The following is a 17,810-nucleotide window of genomic DNA, read 5'->3' as shown; positions in this document are numbered from 1 at the left end:
TGCGTGGAGCCCCAGATCGAGGGAGATTATCAGTGGTCTTGTATGTCTTCCATTTCCTAATAATTGCTCCCACAGTTGATTTCTTCAAACCAAGCTGCTTACCTATTGCAGATTCAGTCTTCCCAGCCTGGTGCAGGTCTACAATTTTGTTTCTGGTGTCCTTTGACAGCTCTTTGGTCTTAGCCATAGTGGAGTTTGGAGTGTGACTGTTTGAGGTTGTGGACAGGTGTCTTTTATACTGATAACAAGTTCAAACAGGTGCCATTAATACAGGTAACGAGTGGAGGACAGAGGAGCCTCTTAAATAAGAAGTTACAGGTCTGTGAGAGCCAGAAATCTTGCTTGTTTGTAGGTGACCAAATACTTATTTTCCACCATAATTTGCAAATAAATTCATTAAAAATCCTACAATGTGATTTTCTGGATTTTCTTTCTCATTTTGTCTGTCATAGTTGAAGTGTACCTATGATGAAAATTACAGGCCTCTAATCTTTTTAAGTGGGAGAACTTGCACAATTGGTGGCTGACTAAATACGTTTTTGCCCCACTGTATGCATCAGCAACCACAGCTAATGAAGTCACTGAAACCCTTAACAGTTGCAGTCTGTTTTGGAATGGGTGGCCAGTAATAAATTGGTCCTGAACATCTCTAAAACTTAGAGCATTGTATTTGGTACAAATCATTCAATAAGTGCTAGACCTCAGCTGCATCTGGTAATGAATGGTGTGGCTGTTGAACAAGTTGAGGAGACTAAATTACTTCGCGTTACCTTAGATTGTAAACTGTCATGGTCACAACATATAGATTCAATGGTTGTAAAGATGGGGAGAGGTATAGCCGTAATAAAGAGATGCTCTGCTTTTTTGACACCACACTCCAAAAAGCAAGTTCTGCAGGCTCTAGTTTGGTCTAATCTTGATTATTGTCCAGTTGTGTGGTCCAGTGCTGCAAGGAAAGACCTAGTTAAGCTGCAGCTGGTCCAGAACAGTGACACGTTTTGCTCTTAATTGTAATCAGAGGGCTGACATAAATACTATGCATGCCAGTCTCTCTTGGCTAAGAGTTGAGACTGACTGCATCACTTCTTTTTATAAGAAACAATGTGTTGAAAATCCCAAATTGTTTGCATAGTCAACTTACACACAGCTCTGACACACACACACACACACACACACACACACACACTTATCCCACCAGACATAGTCCCCAAATCCAGAACAAATTCAAGAGAACGTACAGTATATCCTTCTTGCATGGAACTTCCTTCCATCTCATATTGCTCAAATAAACAGCAGACCTGGTTTCCAAAAACAGATAAAGCAACACCTCGCGGCACAACGCCTCTCCCCTATTTGACCTAGATAGTTTGTGTGTATTGATATATAGGCTACGTGTGACTTTTTAAAAATGTATGTAGTTCTGTCCTTGAGCTGTTCTCGTCTAATGATGTTCTGTATGTCATTCTGTATTATGTTTCATGTTTTGTGTTGGACCCCAGGAAGAGTAGCTGCTGCTTTTGCAACAGCTAATGGGGATCCTAATAAAATACCAAAATCAGCACCATCTCTACCAGCAACTACCTACGGCATTTCAACTAGGCAGATTAGTCAATGGCTGCGGGTGGTAGAGACCTAAAGTACTGAGGCAGCAGTAGATCTGCCATTAGGGAGAGGAGGGACCTCAGGCAGGAAGGACACAGAGGAGATGACTCCAGAGGAGAGAGGAACAGTGGGTACGCTTATGTGATGCCCTTTTTGTGTAAGAGCTGTTTGAAAAGCCCACCTGAAATTGTACGGAGTGTACAAAACATTAGGAACACCTGGTCTTTCCATGACAGAGACTGACCAGGTGAATCCAGGTGAGCGCTATGATCCCTTATTGAAGTCACTTGTTATATCCACTTCAAATCAGTGTAGATGAATGGGAGGAGACAGGTTAAGTAATGATTTTTAAGCCTTGAGACAATTGAGACATGGATTGTGTATGTGTACCATTCAGAGGGTGAACGGGCAAGATAAAATATTTAAATGCCTTTGAACGGGGTATGGTAGTAGGTGACAGGCGCACCGGTTTATGTCAAGAACTGCAACGGTGCTTGTTTTTTTTCCAAGCCTGTGTATCAAGAATGGTCCACCACCCAAAGGACATCCAGCCAACTTGACAACTTTGGGAAGCAACTTTGGGAAGCTCTCTCTTTCCTCATATCTTTCTTTTACTGTATCTCTTTCTCCAACTCCAGCTAACAACTAAGGAGAGTGAATGCTACTGTGTACCATCCCTGTAGCATTAAAGGCCCAGTGCAGTCAAACACGTGATTTTTCTGTGTTTTATATACATTTCCAACCTATGAGGTTGGAATAATACTGTGAAATAAAACATTTTTTAAAACAAATGATGATGCCCTTTTAGTGTAAGAGTTGTTGAAAAAGGCTGCCTGAAATTTCAGCTTGTTTTGGTTGGGATGGAATTTAGGCCTGCCTGGTGACATCACCAGGCAGTAAATTAGTTAATAAACCACTAAGAAAGATTTCCAAACCTCTCTGCCAATAACAGCTAGTTTTCAGTTTTCCCCTCCCCACTCAGACTTCTCCCAGACAGTCTTAGCAAAATTCTTGCTCGAGAAATTGTCCTTTGCTAAGAAACTATTTTTGGTTCCTTTTGACCATTTTAAATCGGAAACAATAATATTAAGGTACTTAATTGTCACCCTGTAAATTATTTGATATTGAGATTTAAAAAACACAGCTGCATTGGACCGTGAATCACGGAGGAGGTAAGCGCTAACCACAGTGGTGCTAACGCTTGTTGAGAAACACAATAATACAGTAATTACGAGACATTGTGGCTGCTGTGGCAGCGTTACGGAGCGACTGTAGTAATGTTGTCCTACTCACTCCATCTCCATGCTCAGCAGCTCCAGGAGAGCGGTGAAGATGCCCATGTCATACAGCAGGAACACGTTGTGGCGAGACCAGTGGATCACGTCCGCGTCCGTGTCACACTCGTCAAACACCCCTGGGGAACGCCACACGCAGGTTTCAGATGCTCACTCACCACACAACGCTCTCAACGGACTCTGAAGGACTCGAGCATATATACTGTACATGTCCTCTGTTTCATGAGAAAATGTTGGTCAGAGAAATCGCACAGGAAATATTTAAATATCCCCTTAATCTCTTAGACGCATGTCAAAATATGCTACAGCCAAAGCAAATGATCTTGAAGTGTGCAGGGACGGTGATGATGATTACCCTGTGCCAGGTAGAGGATGGCCCGGGCCACCTTCAGCCTCTTGTCCCGGTCAGTGACCTCCAGAGCATCTAGTAGTCTCATCACATAGGACTTCTGCTGCTCCTGACCCAGCTCAATCCACCTCCTCCCCCGCACTGCAGAGAGACAGGGACAGAGTGAAAGAGACCAGGTCAGTCTTGGTGACTTTGTGTGACCTTGTGACCGAGCTTGTACGTCTGTCGCTCTCTTATTCTCGCTCACTCTATCCATTCACTTACTTCTCCCATTCCCTCACTACCTCATTTCTTCTCTATTCTCACTTTCTCTTTTCTTTGTCTGCTCTTTCTCCCTCTCCCCCTCCCTCCCTCTCACACCTGAAAAAGATTGCCTGGGATCAGCTCTGGTCAATAAACTCACACTGACCCAGGAGCAGCTAGTGGTCTCAGAGTCAAAGTGACCTGGCTTCAGCTCACATGCATGGTCACAGCAGGCTATTTCAGCCCTGGCCAGGTATAGCAGTACACACACTGATCACTGATCACCCACTGTGAACGCTCACTAAAGAGAAAAGAATGCCAGGATCCAACATCAAGGCAACAACACCTTTGACTTCTAGGCTATGAGCGATTGAGTCCTAAAAGTGAAGAAGAGTGTATAAATAGGAATGTTTCTGACCTTTATTTTTTTACCTCAACTCGTGATTCTTGTAGGACATCATGATCAATGGAATTGAAATAGCTAGTCAGTTCCCCTCTTTTAGTAGACATATTCTGACATGTAGTGCCTCCAGAAAGTATTCATACTTATTCCACACTTTGTTGTGTTACAGCCTGAATGGAAAATGTATTAAATCATTATTTTTACCCATCTACACACACTGCGCCATAGTGACAAAGTGAAAACATATATTTTTTTACATTTTTGCAAACGTATCGAAAGTGAAATACAGAAATATCACATTTACATAAGTTTACATAACTGTGAGTCTTTCCGGGTAAGTCTAAGAGCTTTGCATTCCTAGATTGTACAATATTTGCACATTATTATTTATTTGTATTTTTCAAGCTCTGTCATGTTGGTTGTTGATCATTGCAAGACAACCAGTCTTGCCATAGACTTTCAAGTTGTTTTAGGTCTAAACTGTAACAAGGCCACTCAGGGACATTCAATGTCGTCTTGGTGACTAACTCCAGTATATATTTGGCCTTATGTTTTAGGTTATTGTCCTGCTGAACGGTGAATTCGTCTCCCAGTGTCCAGTGGAAAGTAGACTGAATCAAGTTTTACTCTAGGATTATTATTCCGTTTCTTTACAACCCCACCCCCAAAAAAACCTCTAGTCTTTGACAAGCATATCCATAACATGATGCAGCCACCACCATGCTTGAAAATATAAAGAGTGGTACTCAGTGATGTGTTCATCCATCCTCAGTTCTCTCTTATCACACAGCCTTTAATCTCTAACTGTTTTAAAGTTACCATTGGCTTCATGGTGAAATTCTTTAGTGGTTTCCTTCCTCTCCGGCAACTACAGTGGGGCAAAAAAGTATTTAGTCAGCCACCAATTGGGCAAGTTCTCCCACTTAAAAAGATGAGAGGCCTGTAATTTTCATCATAGGTACACTTCAACTATGACAGACAAAATAAAATAAAAAATTCCAGAAAATCACATTGTAGGATTTTTAATTAATTTATTTTCAAATTATGGTGGAAAATAAGTATTTGGTCAATAACAAAAGTTTCTCAATACTTTGTTACATACCCTTTGTTGGCAATGACAGAGGTCAAACGTTTTCTGTAAGTATTCACAAGGTTTTCACACACAATTGCTGGTATTTTGGCCCATTCCTCCATGCAGATCTCCTCTAGAGCAGTGATGTTTTGGGGGTGTTGCTGGGCAACATAGACTTTCAACTCCCTCCAAAGATTTTCTATGGTGTTGAGATCTGGAGACTGGCTAGGCCACTCCACGACCTTGAAATGCTTCTTACGAAGCCACTCCTTCGTTACCCAGGCGGTGTGTTTGGGATCATTGTCATGCTGAAAGACCCAGCCACGTTTCATCTTCAATGCTCTTGCTGATGGAAGGAGGTTTTCACTCAAAATCTCACAATACATGGCCCCATTCATTCTTTCCTTTACACGGATCAGTCGGTCTGGTCCCTTTGCAGAAAAACAGCCCCAAAGCATGATGTTTCCACCCCCATGCTTCACAGTAGGTATGGTGTTATTTGGATGCAACTCAGCATTCTTTGTCCTCCAAACACGACGAGTTGAGTTTTTACCAAAACGTTCTATTTTGGTTTCATCTGACCATATGACATTCTTCCAATATTCTTCTGGATCATCCAAATGCTCTTTAGCCAACTTCAGACGGGCCTGGACATGTACTGGCTTAAGCTGGGGGACACGTCTGGCACTGCAGGATTTGAGTCCCTGGCGGCATAGTGTGTTACTGATGGTAGGCTTTGTTACTTTGGTCCCAGCTCTCTGCAGGTCATTCACTAGGTCCCCCCGTGTGGTTCTGGGATTTTTGCTCACCGTTCTTGTGATCATTTTGACCCCACGGGGTGAGATATTGCGTGGAGCCCCAGATCGAGGAAGATTATCAGTGGTCTTGTATGTCTTCCATTTCCTAATAATTGCTCCCACAGTTGATTTCTTCAAACCAAGCTGCTTACCTATTGCAGATTCAGTCTTCCCAGCCTGGTGCAGGTCTACAATTTTGTTTCTGGTGTCCTTTGACAGCTCTTTGGTCTTAGCCATAGTGGAGTTTGGAGTGTGACTGTTTGAGGTTGTGGACAGGTGTCTTTTATACTGATAACAAGTTCAAACAGGTGCCATTAATACAGGTAACGAGTGGAGGACAGAGGAGCCTCTTAAATAAGAAGTTACAGGTCTGTGAGAGCCAGAAATCTTGCTTGTTTGTAGGTGACCAAATACTTATTTTCCACCATAATTTGCAAATAAATTCATTAAAAATCCTACAATGTGATTTTCTGGATTTATTTCTTCTCATTTTGTCTGTCATAGTTGAAGTGTACCTATGATGAAAATTAGAGGCCTCTCTCATCTTTTTAAGTGGGAGAACTTGCACATTTGGTGGCTGACTAAATACTTTTTTGCCCCACTGTAAGTTAGGAAGGAGGCCTGTATTTTTGCAGAGACTGAGTGCATTGATACACCATCCAAAGTGTAATTAATAACATCACCATGCTCAAAGGGATATTCAATGTCTGCTTTAAAAAAAAAAGATATATATTTTTTTAACCAATAGGTTACCTTCTTTGCGAGGCATTGGAAAACCTCCCTAGTCTTTGTGGTTGAATCTGTGTTTGAAATTCACTGCTGGGCCTGAAAGATAATTGTATTTGTGAGTAACAGAGATGAGGTAGTCATTCAAAAATCATGTTAACACTATTATTATACATACAACTTGTGACATGTTAAGCAAAGTTTTACGCCTGAACGTAATTTAGGCTTGCCATAATAAAAGGGTTGAATACTTATTGACTCAAGACATTTCAGCTTTTCATTTTTAATTAATTTGTAAAAAAAAAAGTCTAAAAACATAACTCCACTTTGACATGGCGTATTGTGTGTAGGACTGTGGCACAAAATCAACTTTTAATCCATTTGAAGTTCAGGCTGTAACACAACAACATTTGGAAAACGTGAGGGGGTGTGAATACTTGCTGAAAGCACTAACTCTGACAAAACTTCCCCTGTATAAAGTTCATCCCATGTAACTTTTAATGCGCAGCGCTGACAAGTGCTCTGATAATGGTCATTATGATAAAAGTGTGTGGAGAGTAGCGACACAGAGGACATGGGTGCATAACAGATTTAGCAGTGATGGAAAGTGGCAGTCTGGCAGATGTGTTAAAACATTGATGAGGGGCCCGGTCACCGTTTGACATATTTTAAACCCAGATACAGAGAGACAGCACATCTCCTATCTCTCTCTGCAGCACAGACAGCCAGCCAAGCTTTCCACTGATCCGCCCATTCATTCCTATTGGCTTTAGGGAAACAGAGTAGGGAAGGACAAGACCTAGCCTAGCTCTCTTAAGTCATGTAAATGTGCTGCAGATGCAACAAAGTTGCCCTTTGTGGACAATAAAGCTCTGTGGAACTGAATGTCTGGAGCTACACATTATGTATTATTACTCATTAAGAACCTTCCTTACTCCGCTTACTTCGCTAACTTCCTAAGCGGAGAAAGTTCACAACCACATTTGACAGTACAGCAACGAACTGGGCAGAGTTTCAGTGAATATGAGAGGGGTTGAATGAGTATGGAGATTAGATCAGCAAAATGGACACGGTCCAATTCATCCCGGTCAATATGATTCACATTAGGAGATGAAACAGAATCGACCGGCTGTATAATAACAATGCTCATGATACGGAACAGTTGGTCACAGCAGTCGGCTACGGCTGTTTAGCTGTGGTTTTGCAGCGCATAGATAAGGCAGCTCGGTTTGTCGTGGCGCTAAGAGAGACAGCGGTTGCAGAGCAGAGTTTGGCAAGATGTGTGTGTTCCTGTGTGTGTGTGTCACCTACTCCCAAAACCTCTAGCTGAAAGTGTCAGGTTAGAACAAGCAATCAGACACACACACCACTGTGCAGAACAGTTCCTTCTCTCCCTCTGAACCACTCACAGAAAAAGGGAAACGTTACACCTGGGAGCGGTCAATTAATCAGCTCCCTCAACCCTCTATCCCTTTCCCTCTGTCCTTCTCCCTCTTTCAGACTTTCTTTCTGAAGACTATTACTAGGGCGGGAATCCATTCCATTACACTTCTACATACTCTCTCTCTCTATCTATCCATCTCTCTCTCTGTAAACACTAGAATAACAGGCAAACACAGAGGGTATGCAAACAAACAGTGTGTTCAAGGTCAGAAAGCCCTTTGGCACACTCACTGCTTTAGAAAAAAAAATGAACGCACACGCACAAATTATGACCGCCACTGACAGACAGGAAGGTAACAGTACCATGGCTCCTGAAATCCTCCTCAAAGTAGTCCCTGTTGAGGGCGAACTCGGGCTCCTCCGTGTAACTGTATATCTCTGTGGACAAACAGGAGAGACAGGGGAACCATCAGACAGACAGGATGACATATAGTACTGTACTGAAGGATTCAACAGAGGTCATGAAAGACATCACGGGGTATACTGTAGTGGAAGCCCTGTATGGCTCAGTCGGTAAAGCATGGCACTTACAGTGCCAAGATGGTGGGTTTGACACATGTCAAAATTATGGACGCAATGTGACTAGGTCTCTTTGGATAAAAGTATCTGCTAAATTGCATATATTATAATTTATGGGCTCCCGAGTGGTGCAGCGGTCTAAGGCACTGCATCTCAGTGTAAGAGGTGTCACTACAGTCCCTGGTTGGAATCCAGGCTGTATCACATACGGCCGTGATTGGGAGTCGCATAGGGCGGCGCACAATTGGCCCAATATCGTCCAGGTTTGGCCAAGGTAGGCCGTCATTGTAATTAAGAATTTGTTCTTAACCGACTTGCCTAGTTAATTAAAAGGTTAAATCAAAAATTAAAATAAATATAAGCCAACTGTTTCATTAAGTCCCTCTCATAAAACAAATACATTTTGGCTCCCAGTTATCCTTTCTGTAGAGTGTTTTTATTAGATTCATGACATCACTGACTAATCCTTCTTCAGCGAGTATACAGTAGTTAAATGTCAACAGTCACTGCAGCCTGAGGAACAGTCACAAGAGAGCAACTGTAGTGTCTGTGTTTGTGTAAGCTAATGTCTCAGCGGGACAAGCTACCTAACCAAAGCAGCTGCATTCAACAACGGAAAACTATGATCTTGCATTAAATCAAATCACATGTAGCTGCTGACAGTGCAGCACTGTACTACACTACACAGTAGCACATTTTGTTGCAGTGACTAGCTTCTGGTTATGAACAGAACATAAAGACAGAGCATATCCCTTGTGGGTATACTTGAACAGCAGTGATCACCAATTCTCCTGGAAAGCTACAGTGGTTGCCTTGCACGATTTTGCTCCAGCAACTGTTTCAACTGGACTTGATAATTAGTTGAATAAGGTGTTTTGCGGTTGGAACAAAAGCCCGCCCGGTAGCTGCCCAGGGTCTATGGTTGGTGACCGCTGGGTTAGGGTTTAAAGACCTTACCTGAGAGTTCAGTGGTCAGGCTGTCTGTGTCCCCATACTCAAACTCCAGGTTAGGGGACTCCATGGAGCTCTGAAAACAGAAAAACAACACTGAAATCTAGGCAGAACCGCGAAGGGAAATGAAGGCACACTAACACGCACGGGCACACACACACACACACACAGCGTAAATCCGTGGTTATAATTCCTTTACAACCACAGAAATCACACAGTTCAGGTTCTTCCACTCACTGTTCTTCCTTCTCGGATGGGTAAGCACATTCGTTGAGCTTTCTTTTCCGCCTGGCTATGCAAATACAGGCAACAGTCGGAGTGGAAAAACTGAACGAGAGGGACGCAGGAGTCAACATGCCCTAGATTTCAGAGTGGGTTAACGTACGTATCCAGTTAAGGGTCTTTGATGCCGCTCTGACATTAGCCTCACCCCATGATTCCTGCTTGCCCTCTGGGCATTTTACTACAGGACCCCATAGTACACACACGCCTAGAGAGACACACACACACACACTCTCAAACACAGTACGTACACACACACAGCATGGCGGGGATAAGGACAGAGGACCGAGCCCACCTCTGTTAGCCGTCATAGTTGCTTAAAGCATTATTTTCCCAGGTCGAGACAGACTGATACAGTATGCACGATCTCCCCAGTTTTCAAAGCACCGCAGAACAACAACATTCACATACTGCCAGCCAATACAAAAGGCCGTAGCACTTGGACAGAGACAGACTAGACTTTGAAATAGGTTAAGGACAGCTGTTAGTCAGCCTGGAGTGAGTGTCTCAGCAGCAATTTAGTGAGAGAAAATTACAGCTAATCACGGTCCTTAAATGGCATGTGTCAGTGGCGGAGCCGTTGCTGGAGTGCGAAGACTGTCTGTAGTTGTTTTTCATGCATCCTACCACAGAAGGGCAGCAAATGTCAGGGATAGCCTAACATCTGTAATTCATTGGAATCTGAAGCACCCAAAAGCCTCAGAAAATATCTGTCAGATTAGGTTGAGATTCAATAGGAGCGATTGAAAATGTAAGAATCGTTTGGCCTAATGACTTGTTCATTTAAAATACATTGGGCCCAGATCCAACTCCAGATGGAGACTTGTGTATTATGAGGTGGTTTTCAGTTCCAAACACCATCAGTGCTAAAACGTACTAGAGCGTACTAGAGCAATGCCTTTTGCACACATTGTATATAGACTCCCCCTTTGTTTTCTACTGTGTTATTGACTTGTTAATTGTTTACTCCATGTGTAACTCTGTGTTGTCTGCTCATACTGCTATGCTTTATCTTGGCCAGGTCGCAGTTGCAAATGAGAACTTGTTCTCAACTAGCCTACCTGGTTAAATAAAGGTGAAATAAAAAAAATAAAAATAAAAAAACTCAGCAAAAAAATGAAACGTCCTCTCACTGTCAAGTGCGTTTATTTTCAGCAAACCTAACATGCGTAAATATTTGTATGAACATAACAAGATTCAACAACTGAAACATAAACTGAACAAGTTCCACAGACATGTGACTAACAGAAATGGAATAATGTGTCCCTGAACAAAGGGGGGGTCAAAATCAAAAGTAACAGTCAGTATCTGGTGTGGCCACCAGCTGCATTAAGTACTGCAGTGCATCTCCTCCTCATGGACTGTACCAGATTTGCCCGTTCTTGCTGTGAGATGTTACCCCACTCTTCCACCAAGTCACCTGCAAGTTCCCGGAACATTTCTGGGGGGAATGGTCCTAGCCCTCGCCCTCTGATCCAACAGGTCCCAAACGTGCTCAATGGGATTGAGATCCAGGATCTTTGCTGGCCATGGCAGAACACTGACATTCCGGTCTTGCAGGAAATCACACACAGAACAACAGTATGGCTGGTGGAATTGTCATGCTGGAGGGTCATGTCAGGATGAGCCTGCAGGAAGGTTACCACATGAGGGAGTAGGATGTCTTCCATGTAATGCACAGCGTTGAGATTGCCTGCAATGGCTACAAGCTTAGTCCGATGATGCTGTGACACACCGCCCCAGACCATGACGGACCCTCCACCTCCAAATTGATCCCGCTCCAGAGTTCAGGCCTCGGTGTAACGCTCATTCCTTTGACGATAAACGCAAATCCAACCATCACCCCTGGTGAGACAAAACTGCGACTCGTCAGTTAAGAGCACTTTTTGCCAGTCCTGTCTGGTTCAGCGATGGTGGGTTTGTGCCCATAGGCGACGTTGTTGCTGGTGACGTCTGGTGAGGACCTGCCTTACAACAGGCCTACAAGCCCTCAGTCCAGCCTCTCTCAGCCTATTGCGGACAGTCTGAGCACTGATGGAGGGATTGTGCGTTCCTGATGTAACTCGGGCAGTTATTGCCTTACTGTAACTGTCCTGCAGGTGTGATGTTCGGATGTACCAATCCTGTGCAGGTGTTGTTACACGTGGTCTGCCACTGCGAGGATGATCAGCTGTCCGTCCTGCCTCCCTGTAGCGCTGTCTTAGGCGCCTCATTGCAATTCATTGCCCTGGCCACATCTGCAGTCCTCATGCCTCCTTGCAGGCACATTCACGCAGATGAACAAGGACCCTGGACACCTTTCTTTTGGTGTTTTTCAGAGTCAGTAGCAAGACCTCTTTAGTGTCCTAAGTTTTCATAACTGTGAACTTAATTGTCTACAGTCTGTAAGCTGTTAGTGTCTTAACCATTCTACAGGTGCACGTTCATTAATTGTTTATGGTTCATTGAACAAGCATGGGAAACAGTGTTAAAACCCTTTACAATGAAGGTCTGTGAAGTTATTTGGATTTTTACGAATTATCGTTGAAAGACAGGGTCCTGAAAAAGGTATGTTTATTTTTTTGCTGAGTTTACATGTGATATGAGTAATATAAGATATGTAAACATTATTAAAGTGGCATTATTTAAAGTGGCATTGTTTAAAGTGACTAGTGATCCATTTATTAGTGTCCAGTGATTGGGTAACAATGTCAGCAGCAGCCTCTCGGAGTTAATGATTTCTGTTTAGCAGTCTGACGGCCTTGAGAGAGAAGCTGTTTTTCAATCTCTAGGTCTCAGATTTGATGCACCTGTACTGACCTCCCCTTCTGGATGATAGTGGGGTGAACAGGCAGGGGCTTGGGTGGTTGTTGTCCTTGATGAGCTTTTTGGCCTTCCTGTGACATCAGGTGTTGTAGGTGTCAAATTTTCAGTCTCCTGAGTTTGAAGAGGCGGTGTTGCGCCTTCTTCACCACACTGTCTGTGTGGGTGGACCATTTCAGTTTGTCTGTGATGTGTACGCAGAGGAACTTAAAACTTTCCAACTTCTCCACTGCTGTCCCTTCAATGTGGATAGGGGGGTGCTCCCTCTACTGTTTCCTGAAGTCCACAATCATCTCCTTTTGTTTATGTTGAGTGAGAGGTTGTTTTCCTGACACCACACTCGAGTGCCCTCACCTCCTACCTGTAGGCTGTCTCGTCATCGTTGGTGTTCAGGCCCTTTACTGTTGTGTTGTCTGCAAACTTGATTATTGAGTTGGATGCCTGCATGGCCACGCAGTCGTGGGTAACAAGGAGTACAGGAGAGGGCTGAACACACAACATTGTGGGGCCCCAGTGTTGCGAAGTGGAGATGTTGTTTCCTACCTTCACCACCTGGTGGCAGCCCATCAGAAAGTCCAGGACCCAGTTGCACAGGGCGTGGTTGAGACCAAGGCCTCCTTCTTGATGATGAGTTTGGAGGGTACTATGGTGTTGAATGCTAGCTGTAGTCAATAAACAGCATTCTTACATAGGTATTATTTTTGTCCAGATGGGATAGGGCAGTGTGCAGTGTGATTGTGTCATCTGTGGACCTGTTTGGGCGGTATGCAAACTGAAGTGGGTCTAGGGTGGCCGGTAAGGTGGTGATATGATCCTTGACTAGTCTCTCAAAGCACTTCATGATGACAGAAGTGAGTGCTGTCTCCCCACCCCTCCTGTCTCAGCCTCCAGTATTTATGCTGCAATAGTTTATGTCTCTCGGAGGACCTGGGCCCTAGGACCATGCCTCAGGACTACCTGGCCTGATGACTCCTTGCTGTCACCAGTCCACCAGGTCATGCTGCTGCTCCAGTTTCAACTGTTCTGCCTGCGGCTATGGAACCCTGACCTGTTTAATGGACATGCTACCTGTCCCAGACCTGCTGTTTTCAGCTCTCTAGAGACAGCAGGAGTGGTAGAGAGACTCTGAATGATCGGCTATGAAAAGCAAACTGACATTTACCCCTGAGGTGGTGACCTGTTGCACCGTCTACAACCACTGTGATGATGATTATTATTATTATTTTTATTTTTTTATTTTTTTGACCCTGCTGGTCATCTATGAACATTTGAACATCTTGGCCATGTTCTGTTATAATCTCCACCCGGCACAGCCAGAAGAGGACTGGCCACCCCTCATAGATTGGTTCCTCTCTAGGTTCTGGCATTTCTAGGGAGTTCTTTCTAGCCACCGTGCTTCTACACCTGCATTGCTTGTTGTTTTAGGCTGGGTTTCTGTACAGCACTTTGTGACATCAGCTGATGTAGGAAGGGCTTTATAAATACATTTGATAGATTTCTATGTCTTCACTATTATTATACAATGTAGAAAATAGTGAGAATAAAGAAAAACCCTTGAATGAGTAGGTGTATTCAAACTTTTGACTGGTACTGTACAGATTACCTTAATTACCTCAACTAACCTGTGCCCCCGCTCAGTGACTCTGTACCAGTACCCCTTGTATATAGCCTCGTTACTGTTATTTTATTGTTGCTCGTTATTTTTCTATTTTCTTATTTTTTATTTATGTATTTTTTTTAACTTCAGTTCATTTTAGTAAATACTTTCTTAAAACTGCGTTGTTGGTTAAGGGCTTGTAAGTAAGTATTTCACTGTAAGGTCTACCTACACCTGTTGTATTCAGCGCATGTGACAAATAACATTGGATTTGATTTGATTAGAAACCACATCTTAAATTTCAGCTCACGATTGCTTGATTGGGATAATAATTAAACACAGGTATGTCTAATTGGCTTAGTCCCCCTGCAGATGAGATGAGAGGATGCCACAAGGTTGTGTCTGTTGCACGGGAAACTAAGGTTGGTGTTGTTATTGCTCTGAATAGAGCTCTTTCATGTTTGTTTGAAGGAGAGTGGGGAATTTGGTGTCTCTCACTCAGCTACCCGTGGGCATCAACAAATCGCTCTCTCCCCCACCCCCTCCAGCTTGCTATGAACACTAACCTTCCTTCCACACTGGCACAGTGAACCCTGCGCTCCACCGTCAGTGTGTGAAAACACTGGGCATCCCGTCAAAATCCCCACCAGCCCCCATCCCCCCTCTTCTCATATAAGCATATGTTAAAAATAACCTATGACCGAAGCCAGCCGGCCAAGCCAATGGGCCAATGCAACAATCAACTCTAACACAGATCACATGAGGAATAGCCTGGACAAAGCAATAGAATTAGGTGGGATGATCATCTCATATCGACTATGATGACTTAGGCGTGCATTGTGTGGCTTGAGCACTGAATGTAGTCTTAGCTACTTGACTACACCGAGTTCTGTTTACAGATGCATTAGCCTGCTTTAAAATAAGCCATTGGTAAAGAAATGAGCCAACTGGATCCTTCTTTAGATTTCACCAGTGTGGAGATGAGGTTTCATGCGTTTATTTCATGCCCATCAACCATCATTGAAACCCCCCACCTCTGTCCTGGAAAGCTTGAGGCTGGAGGGGAAATATGCTCTAATTCCTTTTTTGTATCATTTTTTCCCCCACCATATAATATGCCCAACAAACACGATCCAGGATATGATTGGTGTGATTTCACTGGATAGATGTAGGCTACCCACCACCACAGTTTGCCCACTAGCAGGGCTAGGCAACCTAGTCTGGATCTGGGTTACACTGCCAAGACATGAATCCAAAATGCAATTGATTTGTTTTCATTTTTAATGGCTGAATGAATTAGTTATTAGAACAACTATATGCTGTATCCTAGAGGTATGGAGCATAATGTCAAGCATGTTTACTTGAAAGCAAGCATATAATTAGAGAAACATTTTGAAAACCTATTAGTGTGTTTAAAAAAAATCCAGTTAGTAATTACATTTTAATATGTAATAATTAAGAAACTAGCTAATAGCCTATGCCTTATTCTATCAATTTCAAATCCACTCTTCTGCACTGACAAATAAATGCAATTTAAAAATGTAATTGATTCACAAACTGGAATATCTACATATAGGCTGCTGCCCGAGCATATGGGACAAATAAGTACACACCGAATGATTTCTTCTTCTTCTTCTTATATCCCCAACATCACTACTGTGTACATAAACCTACTGTATATTTGCCAATCTGACACTGGTCTACGATGTCATGCACAAATACACAGGCATCGGCTGCAAGAGAAGATTCGACCACAAAACGTCCTGGACATTGACAGTCACATTAGCTACCTGTATTTGCCACGTTCAGAATTAACCATAAACTTACGGTATTTATAGCATCCACTTGCTCGGTCACCAAAATAACAACCTGGGCTGCATGCTTTCAAAAGCGGCTCTGTGGCAAAAGGGCATTTAAAGCTCCCCAGCAACAACAAACCACACGGACATGGACCTCTCTACACTGGCTCAACGAGTAGCTAGCTACAAACTGTCTTTACCTCCCAATCCTTCAGCAGATATATGTTCGTGAATCTATCTCCCATTAGGCAGAAGCCTTTTGTTTGTTGCAGTTATATGTTAATATAATTAATGATAGGTACCTCCATTTCGTCTGCCTGCATCTTTCTGTGTTGGTTCGTTCACTTTTTCTGCAGCTTGTGCATTCCGGTAAGGTTCGAGCCTGACAAACTGTAACAGATTTCAGTATTCCAAGTTCAGGAAACCCGTCCCCGTTAGTGTGATTGGTTGACTGGACGCCAGAGAGGGCGGGGTTAACTTCTACTGTAAATGGTGACAGGCGGGTTGGTTTTACCCGCGAGTGAATCGGTCGAGTAGAGGATCTTCGAATGCGGTCAATTAATTGGTGCTGATGCTGAGTGTTCCATAATGGCACCTACATTAGAAACATTGTTCGTTTCGGTGGATTTCAATGAAACATTTGCTATTATAGCTTAGTATTGATAGGCTATTCAATTGTATCTATGTGCTTGAATGTAACCATAACGTCTTCACACAGCTGTTAAATCCATCTTGTTCTGTCAGAATGACTGGATTGTGTATAGATTATCTGTCATATCCTGATATCCTCCACACCTTTGTCAGAGTGGGCATTTCAATCAATCCAAGACCCGAGACAAGACACAAAACCTATGAGTCAATAAAATTATTTTATATCAGCCTAGTAACAAACCTGATTAAATGAATCAAGAGCTTGATGACCATTTGACGAATCGGGTATGTTATCGCTGGGCCAGAACAAAAGCCTGCTTCCAGGATCATGATTGAAGAACACTGCTCCAGAGGGAATTTAATATTCCCCCCAAACATCCATCCCTTGAGGCAGGCTGCCACATTGAGTGGTGGTAATGTAGGGGTCGGAGAGGGGTGACGACAGACTAGACCACTCCACGGTTATTCTCATCCCACCACCGCTACAGTGACCTGAGTGAATTATTGATTAGTGACTGTAGCAGGGGGCTGCTTGATGTAGATTGCCCCCCCCCCCTCCGTAACAACACCCCTGACTGAGAAAAGCACTTAACGTGATCTGATTGGAGTGTACAGTTTGAGAGCGCAAAGGTCATATGTTTCACGTGCGTGAACTTGACACATGGTGGCTGGTTGGGTGCGAGGGTGTTTATACTGTATGCAGGGATTTATTGATGAAGAACACCGGTCAAAACAAACATGATTATGTGAAATGCACCTGTGTTAATGTCATTCTTTTGAGGCCACCTTCACTGGGTTACTATTTCCTCTTTCTTATTAGCACCTTTTTTAAACTCTGCATGGTTGGGAAAGAGCTCATACGTAAACATTTCACTAAAGTCTACACCTTTTGCATTCTGCTCATGTGACAAACACATTTCATTTCCTGATATGGTTAATATTGGTGGCTTTTAAGGACCAAAACAACAGTTTAATTATGAATCTTGCGTTTTTACCTTTGTGTGTCAAACCTTTCACATTAACGGAGTGAAGTCAGGGTGTGTTGCATGAGCGGGATAAAAGGCAGTCAACATCTGATTGTGTGTGTGTGTGTGTGCTTCAGGGTGCTGGTGCAGAGTGGGTTCGCTCTGATTAGGTCACTCACTACGACTGTGACTGAGTCGCGACAACAGCTGCTTCCAAGTGCTCTCGACACCCCCAGTGTCACCCCCTGTCACTGTGTCATCTGGCAACACAGTCATCCATTTCATCTGAGCGCATACCCCAATTATAACCCCGT

At 43.4% G+C, this 17,810-nt stretch overlaps 1 protein-coding gene across 4 annotated transcripts in view; it reads right to left on the bottom strand.

Annotated features, from left to right (window-relative positions):
- Window positions 1-16,340, bottom strand: part of LOC110500229 (striatin-interacting protein 1 homolog) — a 40,141-nt gene extending 23,801 nt beyond the window's left edge. The window contains exons 1-5 of one of the 4 annotated variants that reach the window (XM_021577473.2): window positions 16,183-16,340; window positions 9,407-9,476; window positions 8,234-8,308; window positions 3,253-3,387; window positions 2,896-3,016 (exon numbers count right to left, since the gene is read on the bottom strand). In XM_021577473.2, the coding sequence (XP_021433148.2) occupies window positions 2,896-3,016; window positions 3,253-3,387; window positions 8,234-8,308; window positions 9,407-9,476; window positions 16,183-16,203 (422 nt within the window). In that variant the 5' untranslated portion in view covers window positions 16,204-16,340. Of the gene's footprint in view, window positions 1-2,895; window positions 3,017-3,252; window positions 3,388-8,233; window positions 8,309-9,406; window positions 9,477-9,637; window positions 9,893-15,908; window positions 16,018-16,182 lie in introns of those variants that run through there. The other 3 variants (XM_036957626.1, XM_021577472.2, XM_021577474.2) reach the window with 3 other exon arrangements.
- Between the last annotated feature and the right edge of the window lie 1,470 nt (window positions 16,341-17,810).

Source organism: Oncorhynchus mykiss, chromosome 21 (genome assembly GCF_013265735.2).
Source record: "Oncorhynchus mykiss isolate Arlee chromosome 21, USDA_OmykA_1.1, whole genome shotgun sequence".
NCBI classification, from domain to species: domain Eukaryota; kingdom Metazoa; phylum Chordata; class Actinopteri; order Salmoniformes; family Salmonidae; genus Oncorhynchus; species Oncorhynchus mykiss.
The sequence above is the reverse complement of the archived record's forward strand: the minus strand, read 5'-3'. Positions and strand labels throughout refer to the sequence as shown.